We start from the raw sequence: 21130 nt of genomic DNA, 5'->3' as shown, positions 1-21130 counted from the left end.
AAGACTTATCAAAACCCTGTGTAAATGGGAGCAACAGGGAGGTCTCACTGTAACTAAGAACCAGCCATTTGATTTAGCAAACAAAATGCCTCTGAAGTACAACCCCACATTGAAAAGGAATCTTTAAAATGCAGCACTAGTGCAAAGAAAGATTGTAGACCTGAGAGTACTTCTTGAACTCTTTCTGGAATGTTCCTTTCTTGAAGTGGAAGCTTTGAAAAAAGACCTGTTTCTTGTAAAACGAACTGAAAGCCTAACTTTTGGTGAGTGTTTGGCCTTCCTAGTTTTTGTTTCCATTTAAGTAGTCAATGGTTTTGACTCTTCAAGGTGAGAGTCTGCATAAAAGGTATGTCAAGAAGTTATACAAGATAGAGAAAGGTATAAAACAATCAAAAGATTCTTTAGCATTTGACCATCTTAAGTGAACAGTGTAAGAGTTGTTACTCTTTTAGGGCACTTTCGTCATAAATAGTTCTCAATTCAGTGAGTTTATACCAAGTAATAAAATGTGAGTTAATGTGAAACAACGTTCAGGCTTCTCATTTCTGGAAGACAGCAACAACATGAAGGAAAGCAGCTCAGTGCAATAATAATAAATTCTAATAATATTCTTATTCCACCTGTTGGTTAATAAATAAGAATTCAATCAGAACATTTCCAGGAGATAAAGCATTCCTGCTTGAAGGAACTTTAACAAAGATAAGATGAAGCTAAAAACCATGTTAAAGTATTTGCAAGATTTCTGCCAGGAATGGATCTGACCATCCCCATATAATGTTCATTCTGATTAACTCTTAAGTCTTTATGGCTAGAAAATAGCATTTTTAACTCTCAAACAACTGATACTTGCAGAGTATGTCAAGATTAAGCAGGACATAGAAAGCAAGGGACCTTTGTCATATATGAAATAAACACAATGCAGTCAGTCCTAGGTTATAGCTGACCTGGAGATGTATATGTACTGATAAGTAATACTCTGCTCTGTTGTTTTCTCACAGATGTGAATGAAAAGTTTGTTGTTTTCGAAACCTCCAGATATTTTTCACAATGAAGATAAGGCTTGAAAACAAAATAATTATTGCTTTATTAATCTGATCCGCTATAAGAATCATACAATTGTAACGTGCCTGACAAAGTCATTTAAATTTCACTATGAACTGCATAGAAATCATGCTTATTCTCAGTTAGTTTATTTGTATTTGTGAAATTAGACAAGTTCCAGGAATTTGTCAGCAATAGATGTGAGCAGTGTAAATCAACTTAAATTAGTACCATATAAATGATATCTGTTATGTTCAAGGCTCACTTAAGTCAACCAGTTCTTAGAAATAGTAACAGACTGTGGCAGATTACGCCACTAGATGGCAGTGCTCCAAAGAGTTAAGTTTTCTCGTTTTTCCAGATCAAACAAATTTGAGCAAGGATTTTTTTTATATATATATATTTTTTTTTTTTAAGAAAACAGGCATCTTTTAAAATTTCTCATCTGTTGGAATATAGATCTGCATTGAAACCTTTCTTCTGACACATAAAGCTCAGGCTCATCCTTCGCTCATCAGCTACCCCTTGAAAACAAAACCATTGTCACCTTCAAGACCCACCTTCACATAGCTTCCACAGTTCTTAGTTTCATTAGCATCTCTTTACATTACAGCATCCTGTCCTCTACTCACTTCCTCTATTCCTAGTAAGGTGTACAAATAAACACATTGTACAAGTTGCCTATCCAAAGTAATGAATCAGTATGATTCATAACTATTCTGCACCAACAAAAATATCAGACTACCTACCTCCTAGAGATTCCAGTGCTAGCTCAGCAAGTCTGAAGTTCAAGGATCTTACAAGACTTTGCAGTATTCATGGTTTCCCCACTACTTGCTTTCATCACTATGGGGAGCACTCCCATCGTTCAACAGGTAACATTCACAACATACTAAAATTAAAGCTTTCTTTTCATCTCCCTAATAAGCTATTTGTCTGGTATTTAATATCATATCTCAGTTGCTGCAGCATCTGTTTCTTTAACCCAGATAAGCACCACCTTGTTCTATTCGCTCTTTTTGTTGTTCTGTTCTTTTTCATTTAAAGTGCTACTGCAAAGATCATATAGCTCCTTGCTTTGAATGTTATGCTATTCTTTGAAATAAGAAAAAAAAAAGAGTGCTAATTCAAACATGAGATGCTCCTCTGCTTTCAAAGCACTCAAAGACCTTCCTTCTTCTGTTATCTCTAGATTAGTAAAGCTGTGCCAACTGCTATTTCTACACAACTTCTGACTCTATCACTGGCTTCTTAAGGGTTTATTTTCCCCCTTTATGAACACTTTTTTTTGCCCACACTTAAATTGCCTCCCATGCTTGAGAAAAGATCACAGCCATTAGCTTATTTTCTCAGAACTTCCTTAATGACTCTTTCCTCATGACCTGCAAAACAATTAATGGCCAGGCTTCTGGCCACTCCAGCAGAAGCTGATACAAACCTATCGGAAGGATCAGGGCCTAATCTGAAGTAATGCCATACTTGATGGTTGGGACAAACTTGACTGCATCAAAAGAATTCAAGATCTAGAAGTTTTCATACAACAATTTTATGGATTCAGATTTTATGGTAAAAGAAACATCATGACAAACCCATCCTGGTCCTCCAAACAGTACAAATAATGCAACTTCCTCAATATTCCTGCTCATTAATTAAGTTCATAGTTCCCTCGGTGAAACTCAGCATACAACTTAAATAAAGTCTTGATATAAAGGCTGCAATCAGTGAGTAGTTTCATAAGGTACTTTCATTGCTATACACTGAGGTCTTACAGCTACTCTCAAATTTGTCTAGACTGAAATGTCAGCTACTGAGTCTGTTAAGTTTTCATTTATGCAAGTTCTCTTACAACAGAAACTATGCCGCTTAGATTAAAAACATCTCTTATTTCTTACACAAAGACCAACATAATGATCTTTATAAGTGTCTTCACACAGAACAGGCATTCAAGTAAGAGAGAGATCACATACAGGAATCCAGATTTCTGTTTGCTCCCCAAGAACAATATTTGGAACTCACTGCTAAGTGCATTAAGTGCACACCATTCCTACAAACCTGCATAAGGAAGAACAGCAGACACCTACAGGAAACCTATTGACCCTTTCTTAAACTTAGATTTCTCAGAGACTGCAGGCAGAAATTTTCCACCATTTCAAATCCAGAACACCGAGCCCTTTTCTCAGGGTATTCTTTTCTTTTCCCCCAATGAAGGGGAGATATAGTGGGGTTTTTTTCTTTTATAAGACAGCAATGGGAAAATATGCAACAACTGACAATTTCTATCTCTTCATGACAATTTGCTATTGAAGCATAGAGCCAGGATATGAGAATTCTCTGCTTATCTGAGGATTCAAACCTCACTCACTGTTACATGATTTGACTGTTCTGGGTGCAGGAAGCTGTGCTGCTGAACAGAGAAGAATGCAAGAATCATGTAGCCAGGAGAAAAAACAAGTGGTGACATGATTGCCTCAGTTGTAAGAGCACTTACCTGGAACAAAAAAAAAAAAAAAAAAAAAAAAGCTCTGTATAAGATTTCTAACCCCAAAACTATTACTTTCTATATATCATTCAAAATGTCTCATCTCCATTTTAACATACATGCTTGAAGGTTTGAATCTATTACATAGCCATCTTCAGTTACTTATCTTTCAAGAGTGCAAAGCTCTGCTCAGAATTACTGTTTTTCAGGATACAATCTCCCCTCCTACAAACAATTACTTCTATTCCCTATTCCTAGCCTTGTGACCTTGCATTTGGCTGCACTAAAATGCATGTTTTTCAAGGGAGCCCAAGTTAACAAGCTACACAAATTGCCCTGTAAAACTGACCTGTCCTTATCCTTATTTACCTCTCTATCATTCTTTAGATCACTACAAACTTTACAAGCAATAATTTTATATTTCTGGAACTGATGCAGTACAGAAACTCAGACACAAGTTGTCAGTCTGAAAAATCTTCAGGGAAAACTGGAGTGTAAAGGTTCTAGTTCTAAGATCTTCATCCAGAAAGACACAGAAAAAGGAAAAAAACATAACTGAAATAATATGGAATGAAAAATGAATATTCTTCATGTTGTTTGGTTTTATTTCACATTATTTTAGCGTAAAATACATTAAGAAAACAGCAAGTAAGGATTTAGTAATTCAACCAAATGTAAAAAATGATAATAGTTATCATGAGTACCTCTTACATATACAATTAGTATTGTTGACTACAGCTCTATCCAAGGTTTTATACGCGCTTAACTTTGTATGTGTTGAACTCAACAGAACTTCATTAAATTACTTGAAGTTATGCTTGATGCTAAGTGCTTGAAGAATCAGGATCAATAAGATTGCCCATTTGATAAAAGGTTAGTGACTGCACGCTTCATACACACCTCCTACTCTTGCAGAATTTTACATTCATAGGAAGCCTACTCTAAGTGCTCAACATCGCTTGTTATTTCAGTGGGACCCCTCATTAGTAGAGCTAAATATAAAAACTCATTCATAACATAAAGTGAATTTCATTCTTAAAAATTAACACCACCTTTTACATTCTAAGCAAGATAAGACTTAAGACCTTTGGGCTATATAATTTTAAGCAGACCTTACAAACAAGGTAAAAAAAAAAAAAACCATCAAGCCTTTTTATTTGCCACTTCTGTGAAACTACTAAATACTGAAACACCACTAAATTATTTCTCAAAAAATAATGCCTTAATTTACAAAATTAATTAAATCATAGTAACATCAATAATAAGTTCATACCTTTTCTTTTCAGCTTGTTCTTTCAAGTAAATATATTCAGAACATATGGATTCTTTCTGCCTATTGTCTATATCCTCTGCCGTAAACAAGATATTGTGACCTCTTCTGTCTGAAGTATGATAAATTCTTGAAGCCATTTGTAGATACGGAGGCAACATAAATCCGGGAAAAGCAGTACATAGATGATGAATGCTTGAATAATTTTGCTGTCTAGAAAGGGAAAAAAATAAAAAGTTTTAATAACCATTCTTTGAATTGTAAAAGTATGCAACTTATCTAAACATTACGTTCTGACATTACAGACCATAGGATACAAACTGCTAATATAAATACATGGCAAAATTTGCCTGGTAATCCAGATGACTTCTACTGAAAGCAGAGTTAATAACACTTGGAGTAGGGGTAGAGGTGAGGAGACCCACAGGTAAAAGCAAAAACGGTGGTAATAATCTTAAAATTAAAGAATAACTGCAGTAGTCACACTTCTACTTTCCCAAAGTAGAGCTTTCACGCTGTCTGTCCTGAAAACTTAAAGTGTCTAAGTAGCATATATTTATAGCCTAAATTGGTATTGAATAAATGTTATGTTAAAATGTTATGTGTACATTTATCTGTGCATTCTCTCTCATGACAGAACACCACGTAACTACTCTTAAATCTTGGAATTAGTTCTTTTATATGCTATCATTTGAACTTTTTTCATAAAGTTTCAATTCAGCTGTTGATTTTAGAGGAAACACGGCACCTTTGACTATCTTTAAAAAGTTAATAACTAAAAAAAAAAAAAAATCTACCATTTAAGCCTCCAATCTAAGTTGTGCTAAAAGTGATGAAAGTCTATTGACTTCTACAGGCCATGGATCAAGCTCTAAAAACAGTCTGCAGCTACTGTATGAACTCCACAAAGTTAATAAGTATCTAAAGGTGCAGACAGCTACAACGTGACAAACAATATAGAGAAAATATCTGAGCTTTGAAACGGCTCCCCAAACGCATGCTACTTTTAATTACAGTTCACAAATATCGTCGTATTTAAAAGAAATTTTTAAATGAAAATGGTTAAAACTCCACTTTGAGAAAATACTAATTAGCTTTCAGGTATAACTTTTTTTTTTTTTTAGTTCTTCAACAAGTAGTCTATTTTACTGATACCTATGGCTTTTTTTTTTTTTAATAAAGAGACTATAAAAGGGAAATTAGTAAGATCTACAAAACAGGGAAAAAAATACAAGATCAGTCTAATCATGCAATACATATTTATGCTAATATATTTTTTTATGTACTTACCATTCCTGAACAGCAATAACAGCAAAAAAGTTTAAAGAAATCACACATGTAAAAAAAACAGTGTAATATAAAATCAATTTGACTCGCAATTAAGAGATGACCACATCAGTTATATTATTCTCAACTGAGTCCTGATGTTTACAGGCTCATGACAACAAAATATAAATGAGTGGCAACGAAATAACATTTTAATTTTAATTAAAATATTTTAATATTTTTTTTGTCAAGCCATAATGTTTTATGCAATATATGTAATATATAGAAATAACATATAGAAGAAAGCCTAGCCATTTCATGCTTCAACAAGACATTTTTACCATAAACTATAATCCAAAGTTTCTACTCAAATTTGTGATTCTTTTTCCTAACAGAAAACAGGAATTGAATAAGATTTTGAAGTTAAACATTTAAAATGAAATATCGAGTTGGAAAAGCAACACAGAATATATAATACTGATTAGAATTTAAGGCTTACAGCAGTTCCATATAATGAAATTGATAGGGTTGGGTTTTTCTGGAACTAAATTCATACATTTCACAGCACAAATTTCACAGTGTGTGATACCAGAGATCAGTGTTTTAAGAAGATCGTGCTAATTTAAAATAAAAAGAAATATTCCATGATACTTTAACTGAAGAAAGAACACCTAATAAGAAATATTTTATTTCAGCATTCTCTAACAGTTCACTTGCTCTGCAAATCAATACATATTCATTTAAAAATAAAAATAGGCAAACAATTCAACTTTGAACTTAAAACAGTTGGAGTAAAGTATGTAAACAAAAGTAAGCAAAATTATTTTAAAATAATCTGGGAACTTTTTCACATAGATTTTGTAATTTATTTAAAATCAATAAAAACAGCTTGAATGATATCTTAATGTAGTATAATTACTTTTATTTTATTGAATTTATCATTTCATTGAATTATCTAACTGAATGCTTCATGAATGTAAACTAAAATATTCAGGGCATGCCTCAGGTGAAGGTGAATGTTTTTACAACACACACTCTTAAAACAGACTATTTATCATTCTTTGAAAAAGTGGACATGAAGAAACAATACTATGTGTGTGGCCTACATTACCCTCATTTAATGCACTAAATACAGGTTTTTTAGAAAATCATGCAGTTTCTGCACCATTGATAATCTGACAGTAAGTATTTATTGAAGGTAAAACACTCATTGTCTGTTGTCACTATTTGTTTTAATATATAATCTTGCTAACCAAATGATCTTTAAGCAATGCAGATAAGCAATGGCATGCAAAGGGTCACTTAAATGCCAATTTGACTGTTTCATAAACTTAAGCATTCTTTTCCCATGACTATTCTCAGCTACTTAATTGAAAGTATTATCCATTTACAAACTTCAGACCTCCCATAAAAAGGCTCTCTCTTCTGTATCCAACAGACCATTCAAGACCCTAAGAACAACAAAAGCTAATAATTAAAGCTGCTTCTCTCACTCTTAAAAAAAAAAAAACCTCAAAAGAAAGAAGTGAAGAAGCAACTTATGGTATATGTAAAAAAGCTAGCCATAAAGATCTTAGTAGTGAACACCATAAAACTGAGGAGTCTCACTCGACATGGGACAAGACGAGATCAGTTAAATCAGGACACAGGCTGTACTACTTTTGTAATCTGCACTCCTACTAGAGAATGACAGATGCCACCTATGACAACAGCAAGGTAATAAGCAGTTGTCCTTAAATTACTGCTCTGCGCAAAATCTCCTGAATTTCAGACAAGCACTGACTGTAATACAAATTCAAGTTAATGAATTTTTAATACATCTTCTCTATTTAAAGATGATGACTTACAGCTGGCACTGCTTATATTAAATTTGTGGTATGTTCCATTGTTTGTTTTTAATTATTTTGATTAGATTACGCTTGGAATTGTATGGACAAATTCAACCCTTGCATAAGCAACTTCAGTCTCTGCTGCAGTCAAGAAAAGTTTCATCTGCATACAGCAGGAATGAGCAGGCCCTCTAGATTTTAAAAACTGTAAATCAAATCCATTTCAAGGAGGTAAGTAGCAAACAAACCACCAACCTAAACTTGAGAGATCAGAAATTGCTCAGAACTGCACGTTTCAGATCCAGATTCTGGGAGGTAGCATTATTTCTTCTCCATACTTATCTGCCATTGTATGTATTTATAACTTAACACATTTTCAATATTAATTTCATTATAATGAAGTAAGATTAAAGTATTACTTGACATTTGAAGCATGAGTGGGCAGGAAAGTCAAACACTCTTGCAAGTTGTGTTCCTCTTGTAGATCTTTCTGAACCTCATCTGGTTTAATTTTTGATATCGCTTTTCCTTCCACCCATAGCACATCTGTGGATGGAGCCTAAGATGTTCACAAGCAAAAGATAAGCACAGTGTTATAGACTGTAAGCTATACAGATATTTTCATACTCCAGCGAAGAACAAGAAGCAACGGTACACAAGAAACCCTGACTAACAGAAAACAAAATTCAGTTAAATAAGAGTAGCATATAACTACTGTCACTGAGCAGATCACAGTAACACCCACAGCTATTCAGGGCATAGGATGTGCAGAAAAGTGTAGTAAAACAAAATACCCAACGTGCCCTATGATAAATAATAGAATAATCAAAAGAGCATCAGAATTGTCGCAATTCAGAACTACTACTCTTAGAAGTGCATGAGTACATCTAAAATTTGTATTTTTATGCAAATTAAGATAGACAAATGTGGTTTAAAGGATAAAACTTTTAGAAGTTTATTCAAGGTTATGCTTATTCAGTACAGCAACTTAAAAGGAATTGCTACTGTTTCCACCCACAGCTGATCATTCCAATTTATTAAGGCCAATAATTTTTTTTTTCCCACATAGTTAAAACAGACCAGATAACTGTTGAAAAAAAAAGTAAAAAGCATGCAAGGAGAAGGCAGAAATTAATCCAGATCTTTGATCCCTGTCCCACCCAAAAATTTTGTCATGGAGCAGCTCACTGAAGTCCAGGAGCAAAGGCAAACAGCAAGGGGAAGGAACCTCTTAAGATATTATTACTTCTTAAGATATTACTACTTCCAAGGCACCTACACCTTTCATAAACTTGAACTTCAAAATCTACAGAATATGCTGGAGGCCATCATAGCCTAGAAGAAACAGAAGCCCCTTCCAACCTGAAGCATTTGACAATTCTGTTTCCTGCAAGATGTTAAACATCTTCATAAAACAGACTAACTGCAACCAACAAAAAGGATTCATCTGAGCTCCCCTGAAAAGTTACCATACATAACACAGCAAAGCAGGTTCAAGAAAATTAAAAGCTATAATGAAAGCAATATGAAAGATAGAAACAGAACACTGTGGAAAACCAATTGTAAAAAAATAAAACACATTTAAATTCTGCAGTACTTACATCAAGTAGAACCAAATGTATTTTATCTTTCCAGGTGCCTATCTTGGAAACTGCTTTTTGTTGTAACCTCACTAAACATACATTTGATGGGTCTTGTTACAACAGCACTGCTAGAGCATTACAGAAGTAGCATGCTGCCCAAAATAATACTGTCTAAAAACCATCACAGTACCCCAGTACTGTTTAACTAACTGTGAAAGTACTCTGTTAGCCAACAGTATGTAAGTTAGAATATGTAATTTTAGTATTTTTTTAGATATTATAAAAATTACATTGACATTGTATTGTACATTGTTTACACATCATTCAGTAAATATTTCTGTAACAAACCGGTCTATATATATATATATATATATATATATATATATATATATATATATATATAAGGGGATGATTGTAGAGTAATTTCTTACAACTACCTATGGCAAGCATCATTGTTAATTATCTAAAGTCAAGAACAGACAGTATGAATGATTAGAAAAATTTTTGACCTATAGACAGACAAATATTCTAAGGACAATGTCAAAAGAATATTATATCTAATTTAGAAGAATTTTTTTTAATTATTGTTTTCATTCATGCTCTTCAGCAGTAGCTGAAATCTACTGTCTAAAATCTAATCTGTCTAACAGAAATTATTATGGTTCCACAAGAACTGATACAGCCAAATCCTTGGCTGTAGAAGAACGCCAGTCAACTGGAACTACTCAGACCATTTAGGGTTTTACTTCACATTCACTATAGCTCCAAAACAAAACACAGCACCAGGAATGGTGGGGAGTTTGTTATGTCCCTGTAACTCACTCTCAGAGTAGCCCATATCCTTTAGCTCTTCAGAACAGGTTCTTAGCTATCCTAAAACTGATGAGGAAAATTGATCGCTACTATTCTGGGTTCCTAAGGGTATGACTACCACTCTCTCTGCCTTTCTCCATACCTTTTGACAAGACACAACCACAGCCAAACTACAGTCAATGGGAGGAGCTGAAGAAACAGCTGACACAAGGCCCTTAGGCATGCAGAAATTTTCTCGTTTTGATTAGACCTGTCTTATGACTGGACCTAGAAACAATCTGCTCTCCAATAATATGGATTTCTTGTTGATAGGAATCTCTCTCTCTCTTGTCCCCTTTTCATTTTGTTCCCTTTTATCTCCTCCATTTCAATACCTGCATCTGTCTTCATGTACCATATCAAAACTTGTGTTCATCTCTATAAGTTTTGGCCAAGGCTACTCAGTATTTTTTGCACATAAAACTGTCTAGTGGAAACACCCCCAATCTTGGCTGTTCTTCACATAATACATTGAGCAAATGTAGTAATTTTAAGGCAAAGTAATCATTCATATAGAAGCAGCAGAAGGAAGCACATTAAGGTTCTATCCTCAAAATACCAGAATGATTAAAACTGGCAACATATGGCCAAAGACACTTTGTGGTCTTTGTAACAAATTTGTCCTGCCTCTGTAAACTTGGTATATGTTCTTTACTAGAAAAGCTGTAAGGGGTTGATATCAAATGAAAGCTCTTGTCATGTGTGAAACATCACATAACCAAAAGGATGTTGATCATTATGCTATTTTCCAGGAAGGCACACAGTTGTTAAATGTAAATGAGGATTCTATTTATACGCTGTTTCATTCCTAATCTTCTCAATCTCATAATGAAAAGCCTAACCCAACATATGACCGAATGAACCTTAATTTATTTTTTCCTCTAACGTTAAGCTGCAAGACCAGTATGGAGACCTGTATTATAGAAGAGTCTTTTAAATGGCAGGTGGTTAAAAAAAAAAAAAAAAAAAAAAGCTTACAAATCTCTATATGCTCTAAAACATCAACACCTCAAGCATAGGAAAACTAATACTATCTCACAACAGTACTAAGCCTGCTTACCTGCTTCACCTGCTTATTATATGTTAACAGCTCATCTATAGGCTGAGATTCATTTTCTGCTGCTTGAGATTCTTTTTGAACAACTGGTGTCTTTTAAGGGAAAGGGAAAATCCATTTAGGAGATGAACATACAGTATTTTCTTAAAAACATTATTATGCTCCCTGACAAATAATTTGTTACAATATTTATTATTTTCAATTATTCTTTCATTGTACATGCATTTTATGAAGCACCTGGATCACTGTATCTGTTTTATCTTAAGCCAAATATTTCTTCAATTGAGAACTGGATTTACAAAATTAGTATACTAACAGGCAAAGGGTTTACAATGATTAACACTAAATAACAACACAGAGATTTCTTCTAAAAAGCTTCTTCTACAAATTATACTTCAAAAATGTAAGAATTAATGTACATCAGAAATGTGTATCACTATATATAGATCCTTTAAAACAAATAAATTGTTAACACCTCTAAACATTAAGCAACATCTCCAAACACATCTAAACTTACAAATTTAAATTTTAAAAACAGTTTGAATGCAAGACATAAAGTGATGAGCATTAATATACATGAATATCAATGAATGCTTTGCAAGTTCATTGCCCTAATCCTCATGCTACTTAGTAAGAGGGAAATTCTGTATATCCAATAGCTAAAGAATCAAACTCCCAAAGAAAATAAAGAAAAAAAGAGACCCAAAAGGGATAGACATAAGAATAAAAGTATATTTATGATTTATGAAGTACCAAAATGTTTTCAAGCACTATTTCCTTTCCTTCCCTGTTTTATCAGTTTAAAATAAGATCTACCTATCTTAACAACTCTACAAGCAAATAGAAGTACAATTAACTTATTATATTTCAACATTCCTAGATAATGTAGAATGTTACCAGGCTTGCTTGGTGAAAACTTGGCAGGACTTCCTTGCTAGCTTGAGAATCAGTTTTTATTTCTTTACATTCAACTGGGAACTCCTGCACAAACCAGAAGGAAAAATAAATATATAGTGCAATTTTCACTACCTAATAGAATAAAACATCAAATCAATATTCATGCACAAATTAAAGGCTGGGTCTTTATTATATATATATTTGAAATATACTTGAAATCATCATACACATGCAGAAACAAACTTAGGGTGATCTTTTGAAAAGGTTTCTACACATTTCACTCCTTATTTTGTGCACTGTCCAACCAGTAATCTAAAAGTGTATTTTTAATGCCTAGGATTTTTTTGCATGCCATACTCAATTCAGTTTTAACAAAACATGTAATAAGTGTAGTGTGAGTTGCAACATTGTTTTGCTCGCTTAGTAGAAAATGAAGATGATACCAAAGGAGTTTTCAAGCAAGGAAAAAAAAAGCACCAAAAAGTGAATAGTAAAAAGGAAAAAATTTTTAGTTGCAGAATATTGCGGGCATTGGTGATTTTATTTTTAGACAAATAGCTACTTCTGACAGAAAATGCAGAGCTTAATTTAAAAAAAATCCTATTACATATACTTTTCATAACTATGAGGGTAAGAGAAAACATAAAGGAATGAAACATCCTAGATTAAAATACAGATTCAGCAATACCTTCCCAAGCTACACCAAATAATCCTTTTTTTTTTTTTTTTTTTTTTGCAACATGTGCACATTTTCAGACACAGTGACTACAATGGACTATTAATTAGACTCCATCTTACCTAAGTGGAATTCTTTCCCCACACAATTTATTATCTAATGCATGAATTCAAAAAGAATTTTTCACATATCCTTTCATTCAAACAGGCTGGATCAAAACTGATAGAATAGGTATATTAGTTTTATATACTAATTTCCTTATCAAAATTATATGAACAAAGAGTACCTTCATGCTACTTTAGACACCTGTACATGTGATGCGACTGCTTTTCTTTGCTGGGTGTGGTGTTTTCTCTTTTGTTCACTCCCCATGGGAGAACTGCAGGCACAATGCTGTTCTGGTACTTTAATGTAATGTATACCATGTATATACATACTATGGGTTGTGTGTTTGTATTAACAAAAACTAAGCCAATTTTATTTAGAAATAAAAGCATTGAGACCATGGCAACTCTTAACTCCTGTGGGTCCATTCTCAAGCATTCTGCTGATTCTTCCCGCACTGATATTTTGTGACAGAAAATGTTATTGTGCCTTTAAAAAAAACAATACTGTTTTACTGGTCATAGCCTTCCACCTCACTGTAAAAAACAGTTCATGGATTTAAGTACCTTCATAATTAACTAAAAATGTTGAAACAGTTTCCAGTGATTTTGATACGTCTTTGGTATCCTTGGTTGCTGAAAAAAACACTTTGAGACTCTTGACATACAGAAAATTAAGACTTTTTAGTGTTTTTAATAACTATCTCTAAATTCATCTTACTAAAAATTTTCAACTTCTCCTTTAATTGTTAAAGGCTTTTAAAATAAATTATTTTCATAGAATTCTAGAATGGTTTTGGTTGGAAAGTACCTTAAAGACCATCTAGTTCCAATGCCCCTGCCATGGGTAGGGGCACCTTCCACAACAGCAGGTTGCTCAAAGCCACATCTAACTTGGCCTCAAACACCTCTAGGGACAGGACATCTTTTCCAGGCAGCCTATGCTGGTGTCTCAGCACCACTATGTTAATAATTTCTATATATTTAATCTAAACTTACCCTTTTTCAGTTTAAAATTATTAGCCTTTGTCTTGTCACTACACTTTCTGATAAGGAGTTCCTTCCCATCTTTACTATAGGCTCCCTTTCAGTACTGAAAAGCTGCAATGAGGTCTCTCCAGCACTTTTTCTAGGCCAAATAACCCCAGCTCCCTCAGCCTGTCTTCACAGAAGAGGTGCTCCAACACCTTGATCATCTTCATAGCCTTGCTCTGCATTCACTGCAATTGATTCCTCTCTTTTGATGATAGAAAGCAATCACCAGTGTAGAAAAGACCCTGATAAATGGCAGAATAAATGTAGTCTTCATGTGTGATCATGCAAATATTCTAAAACATTCTTTTAGCTTGGTGAACTTGTACAGATTATTTATACAGGCATTGGTAATCATCCTGTATCCCTCTGACAAATCTTGGAACTCTATGAAATTACAGTTTATCAGATTAAAATCAGTTTGTTCTCATAACAGCAGCTCACCAGACTAATCAGGAGTATTCTCTCCTTTTGTTAGGCTTCAGGGTAAAAAGACAGTCCATGAAGCCTGCAGCATTTCTTGCAACAAGAGGTGATTATGTGGTAACTGTGCTAATAAGCATAAAGAACCAGGATACTGGAAAGCGATTGCTGAAACAAATCTCACAAATTACACAACTGGATTATTTTTAGTCAGTTACTTGTATTAGTAACTCTGAAGAGATAAACAGATTAGATTCCAGATGTTCCCACATGTATATCATATAATAAGCACTTCTCAATAGGCAGTTTCTTGTAACATCATTAAAACTGTAAATCTTAAAAAAAACACTAACATTTGAAGTAGTACAGGTCAACTATTCCACAGGAAAGAAAAAAAAAAAAAAGAAGAAAAATCAAACATCTCCAGGATCAGTAATGTCTATTGTTGAAGACTGACTCCCTTACACAAGGGTAGGCAATAACATTGCCTTTGCTATGCCATGATTAACCTTATTGAGTATAATCAATAATATGCAGTTACAGAATTAATAATACAGAAGAAAAATCATAATATAAAGCTTCATTATCATGATTCACAATCTTTTTATACAGCTAAATAAATAGAAGTCTCATTCATTTCCAAGAAAAGAACACACCTTACAGCACTTCAGAAAAATATTTTCAGTGAGTCTCCTATGTTTTAGTTAAAAAAAAAAAAAAAAATCAATACATGATCTGATGTATAATTTTCATGTCAGCTGAAATATAAAGAACCTATACAGTAAATACTTAAGATGCTATAAAGTGATGAGCAAATACTTGTTTATATTTGCTTGTAGCTAAAGCAAACAAAACTGTACTTCTGAGAGAGTACTAATACTTCACTGAGAAAGGCTCCTCAAGGCCTCACTTTCTGTTGAATAGCTGATGAGCTAGAGACATGTACAAAAGCAGAAGTATATTCTATGTTTGTTCTTTGATGACATGGTACACTGCATCGTCATCCTTTAATAGAAGCATTCAGATCTGATTCTATTTTTCCAGAGGGGAAAAAATTGTGTTTTCTTTTAGTTACCACCTTCTCATGCTCATCTGAGATACCAAACAATTGATCTGCTGAAAACAATAAGCCAACTAAAGAAGATGAGTTGCAAACTCATCACTAAGAAAGCTGAACACCAACAAAATGTATTTCCAGAATGAATATAAACACCCTCCTACGGATACTAAATCCAACATATAACTTGATAACAAGATACTTCAGGGGTAGCAACATGCCCTAAGGCAACAAAGTGACTCCAGGCATTGGAAATGATATTCTGATTATAATAAGCATTTCACTTTTTAACAGAAAACGTGGTAGGAATAATTATTTATAACCGATTTCCTGCAAGCAAACAGGGAAAAGTACTAATGTCCCACAGAGCTGGCATCCCATTTCCCATGTAATGTTCTTTGTAACACCGTGGAAAAAAAAAAAAAAAACAATGCTCAGACTCCACAGAAACAGCACAAACTATCAATAATAACCAGTCATTAATTCAAAATGAAAAATAAGATAAAGAGAGTAAAATACTTTTTTTTTTTTTAGGGAATAAAAATCACATTTAATTCTGAAAGCTTGTTTTCATTGTAGTAGTTCTGTTCCATTTCATTTAAAATAATATATTCCTTACTTCATTAGAGAAGACAAATCTTGAAGCTCAGTCTAAAGCAAACAAACCACACATAATAATAATAAAGTATTGCTAGAGTCCTCATCCTATTTGTAAGGTCACTTCAGTTCATAAGATGCCAGCTGTAAATGCCTTTGATTTAAAAAGTGCGATCAGTGAGAATCTCATTCATCTTCATTTTCCATAAATCCATATCTAAAAAAAAAAAACATTAAACAACTAACAACTGGACCAGAAAGTCATCACCAAGTTTCAACTTTTGTTTTACTTTGAATTTGATTGATATATTTAGTTATCACAGTACTCCAGAGATCACTTTCAAAGCTCAGAGCACAGTAACTCCCAACACAAACAACAGAGAACTCAGTTCACTTCAAATCAAGAACACTAGGACCTGATAGAGGCCAGATTTTGAAAATCTTACCTATAACACATAAAACATGTTTGTTAATGAGTAAGATAGGACAAGCAATGCAACACAATTACCACAACACTAATGACTTTTTTTTTTTTTTGGTAAATTGAACAAGAAATGGTTTTCCGTGTCTGGGATTTTCTTTAGTTTTCTTCATTTCCCAATCTCCTCTGATACCTTTTGGCAAACTTCAACCAGACTTAACAAGAGAACAGACTCAAATGATTACGTTCCTAAAATCAGAGTAAAGCAATGAAGAGGGATCATATCAATGCTGCCACACTGAGGAAAGGCTTCTCTTATTTCAACCCCAAATAAACACCAGAAAATATACAGAGTAAAAGACATTCTGATTACCTGAGCCACACAAACAGCTCTGAGAACAAAAGTAAATCATAGGACATAAATCTATCAGAAATGCAGTTTCAGACTATTGCTGCTCATAGACATAATTAAATTAAATCAGTTCTGCATTTTTTTTTTTTGTCTTAATTTTTTCTTAATCTAACCAATGACAATCAATCTCACATTAAAGGAACATTAAGGTACTACACTTACATTCTGTGCAAGATAATCTGTAATCATAAAAGGTAGCATTTTAATAGCTGTAGGAAACAATTTTCATCATAATTTCCTAAAACATGAACACATCAGTCTTTCATATGATTCCCTGCAATGGCAGTTCCTGCTTATAAGTATTGCATCCTTTATGGGTGCATTCATTCCACAGCACCCCTCACAAAAAAAGCTAGCATGCATACAAAGTATGACAGCCATGTTCATAACATGAGCTTCAGCCCTTGTGAAATGGCACATTCTAACAAAACCATTATTACTCTTGCTCAGAGAAGACAAAGAGCTGAGAGTAATTTACTAGTGAATCTAAGCTACTAGTTAACAAATAAACCAGCAACAACAAAAGAGGCTACCCTCTGGTGAGAATCCAGGAAAATCTTCTATGATTGATGTTACTGGTAGCTCTTATTGTAAGCGAAGGGACTCTTACAACAGCTGATACATTCTACCTAACTACAATCACGAAATTGTTTTCTTGAGACTTCATATGCCAAACTGAAATGAACAATGCTTCAGGTATACTTAGTGCACTTCATCCTCTCTTAGACTGGCATATGCCATCTTAAAAAGGGGGGAAGAGCAGAAAGAAAAAGCTGTACTAATCTATAAATAGACTAACACAATTCTCACCCCAAAGGGTTTATGTTTTAATAAATTTTGATATTGACTCATTTTCATATGTTAAGGGAATTAAAGATCTGGCAGAAGAAACAGTGAAGAATATTCTATGGTACATTAGTGTTTGTGTCTGTTTGTTTTGTCTGGCTTTTGTGTTGTAAGAGCTGGAAAAAAAATATACAACTCCTATAAAAGTAATATTTACCTAAGACAAAAATATTGCTCTTGTTCTGGTTCACCTACTTCCATTTTTATGTTGCATTTCTGGCCAAGAACACTCTCCAGGAGTTCTTTGATCGTCTGTTCTGAGGAAGATGGAGAAGTAGACTGCAGGGAAGCAATTATTTCAACAACAGACCTTGCAACCACTTTCACAGGCAATGCTGCTGTGGAAGTAGGCTCTTCAGGTTTGCTCTGCTGGAAGTTCTCATATATTTTTGAAGTGTCTAGTCTAGTCACATCTCTTACCTCTTCCAACTGTTCCTGAGCAGACCTCACACTTGGCTGCTTGCTTCCTTTTCTCAGCACTCGTCCCAATTCAACACGTAAATCTTGCTGCTTTAGTTTTGAAATCTCTTTGCTTCTCTTCTTACAGCTTTCGCTGGTTAATTTTTCCTTCCTGGGAATGTTTTCATTTCTCACTAAATCTGCAGAGCTAAACTCATCGCTATCTTTAATCACAGTACCTATTTCTTCAGCTTTATCATTCCTTAAGTTGTAGGGATTCACCTGTAGCATACGCACTCTATCCTTTACTTTACTAACAGCTTTTGTCTTTTCTAACAAGGCCGAGGAGTTACTGGTGCGAAAATTAGATCTGCCATGTCTTGGCTTCTGAGGTAGAATTTTTTTAGCAGTACCTGCAAATGATGCTATCACTGGCAGTTTTACAACGCAACTTTCATGACTACGAGTGGCATTTTCACTGTTAACTTTTTCAGAGCAACTTTGGTTTTTGTCATCACTGTCTTCTCCCAGAGTTCTATTTCTGTGGTTCATTACCCTGTGATCAGAAGCTTGTTTTTTCATTTTTCTTCAGAGGATATCCTTACTTTCAGAGCAATTAATTAATCAGGACTATTTTTATTTATACTCATGGCAGGCTTATGTGAGCTCTTTGACCTTGGAGAGGATAATATTCTTAAACAGTGCAATTGACCTGGTGTTAAATCTTGCACATGCTCACATTTCTAGGAGCAGTAACTATTGCTAATCTGATCTTCAGGCTGCCCCGCTGAGATTCCCTGCACACAGCCTGGTGTCCTGTAAGCACAGCCAGCTCTTCCAGATAACTCAGTTCAAAAAGTGCTCATGTTTTCCAGCAATTCTCTCCTGCAGTACACAGCCTGTAAACTCAAACAGAAATGAGCTTTTATACTTCATACACCAGTGCAGAACCCAAACCTTTTAAGACGACTGCATTTTGCTGAGGTCCCCGTGGATTTCATCAAGACCACCACGGATGCATATAACTAAGCACCAGTGACAGTTAGTACCATTTTACCGAGGGAAACAACTGAACTGTTGCTGTCTTTGGGAGCATAAACCAGAAGTCGCACAGAAACTCCCGGCAGAGGAAGAAATGAGGCAGGCTGAAGCTCCGCGCTTACTAAAATAACTACAAAGGCTTTCCACCTACAAAAACAAGTGACCTCAGGCCCCTGCCAGTCTCCCTCCTCCTCCCCCCCACTGCAGGAAAAGTACCTCCCGCCAGCAGTCGCGACACCTCAAACACATCCAGCAGGCACAGCGCGGCCCCCGACCCCTAAGACCCCGCCGCCCGCCTCTCCCCGTCCAGCGCCGCGGACGGGGCCACGCAGCTCCCGTCGCACGGAAGGACGCGCTCCGTAACCAAGCAACCGGGAGGCAAGAGGGCCAGCAGGGGGCGAGCGCCCCCTACCGGAGGGGAGGACACCTGCGTGTGCCACGCAGCAGCGCACACTCCTGCTGTCAGAGGCTCAGCCGGGGCGCAAAAGATAAACCCGGCTGCGTGTGCCTGGTTAACCATCGCCAATAGCTTTGTCAGTTATTAGCAGAATAGGCTCCTTGCAGATCTTACGCAGCGTTAATGTGTCTGGAAGTCTGAAACAGTTCTCTTAGGGGAATTGCGGGAATTAAAGTGTGAAAAGTACAGGTCTACAAGGTCCCCAAAGGGGCCCTTAGACAGTTCACAGCTCATAAGTAGGGAAAATGGGCTTCACAGAGCCATGGATGTCTTGGGTTGGAGGGGACCTTTAACAATCACCTCAAAGCACTGACTGCTTTTCAGAAGTCCCTGGGCTGTAACACTTCACAAAATGAAGTTTGCAACCAGTGTATGCCTTTTTTGGTGGGTAAAAAATAAAATTTTGGTTTGTTTGTTTGGATCACCAAATACCTCCATGTTAACAAGGGGATGTCACAACTATTGGCACAGATTGGATTGAAATAAGCCATGCAACTGATTAAAAGCCTCCACTGATCTAATGAAAAAAGTGTCTTCCATTGTCCTCTCCTTTGTTTGTGGCTTTCAGCTACAGCTTTTTTCCTTCTTAATTGCATTCCTGGAACCCAAGGGGGTGGCCAATGCACTTCCTGCAGACAACACGCCTTGCACCAGGTTTGGTGACCAAATTTTGGCTTCCTGAGGCAACTAAGGACTTGTTAAAGATTAAAAACTCATTAGCCAGTCACATTAAAAACAAATTAAACATAGATTTTCTTCTTTTTATAGGTAGATAACTGATGAAAGCCATGTAACACACCCTAGGAACACTGTCTATTTAGTATTACTTAGCTTCTCCTGCTCTCTAGCAGCAATACCAGAATAGCAGGAGGAGGAGTAGGTGGAATAGAAAGCAGTTGTTCTGTGTGGAAGGATTCCCACTGCCTGTCCAAGCCATTGGAGATGTTCTAAACAGGAATGAAAGTGTTTAGTTCCCTCATTGAAGATAAACCCAATCAGCAGTTTAATGTAGTTCTGAATCGAGAGAGAAGGTCAATTCCAAACTAGTTACATAGCCAGTGAAGCCCCAGCAATTTGGTTTACTGAGAGCAGCTCCTCTCTGCAGGAGTCACAGTGGGACATGGAAGGAAAAGCCCTGCATGTGAAGAGGTATTTGCATCAGGAAGTTCCAGTAAGGAGCTGCTGAATGGCAAGAAGTATTTGCATCAAAAGAAATGTTAGGAAGGAGGAAAAAATCCTTAGGCATGGATTTCTTCTTTAGGTTAATAGCTGTGGTAAAGTGGTGGTGTCCAGCTGGAAAACGAGTCTGCTGTATTATCTTACTGTGTCTGCTATTCATCAGCTCTGCTCATAGTAAAGCGTGGACTGGCTACAGGAGGATGCAGTTAAGT

General features: G+C 35.3%; 1 protein-coding gene across 8 annotated transcripts in view; it reads right to left on the bottom strand.

The window, feature by feature from the left end:
* Positions 1–19613, bottom strand: part of TTC6 (tetratricopeptide repeat domain 6) — a 59864-nt gene extending 40251 nt beyond the window's left edge. For 5 of the 8 annotated variants that reach the window (XM_090141360.1, XM_090141354.1, XM_090141359.1 and 2 more), the window contains exons 1-6: positions 19499–19613; positions 18263–19140; positions 12275–12358; positions 11381–11470; positions 8305–8444; positions 4794–5003 (exon numbers count right to left, since the gene is read on the bottom strand). In XM_090141360.1, coding sequence (XP_089997486.1) covers positions 4794–5003; positions 8305–8444; positions 11381–11470; positions 12275–12358; positions 18263–18823 — 1085 coding nt within the window. In that variant the 5' untranslated portion in view covers positions 18824–19140; positions 19499–19613. Of the gene's footprint in view, positions 1–4793; positions 5004–8304; positions 8445–11380; positions 11471–12274; positions 12359–18262; positions 19148–19498 lie in introns of all 8 variants that reach the window. The other 3 variants (XM_090141357.1, XM_090141358.1, XM_090141355.1) reach the window with 2 other exon arrangements.
* Between the last annotated feature and the right edge of the window lie 1517 nt (positions 19614–21130).

The sequence above is a fragment of the Phasianus colchicus genome, chromosome 5 (genome assembly GCF_987193195.1).
Source record: "Phasianus colchicus chromosome 5, bPhaCol1.hap1.1, whole genome shotgun sequence".
Lineage (NCBI taxonomy): Eukaryota > Metazoa > Chordata > Aves > Galliformes > Phasianidae > Phasianus > Phasianus colchicus.
Note: the sequence above shows the minus strand (reverse complement) of the source record. Positions and strands in the feature narration are given on the sequence as shown.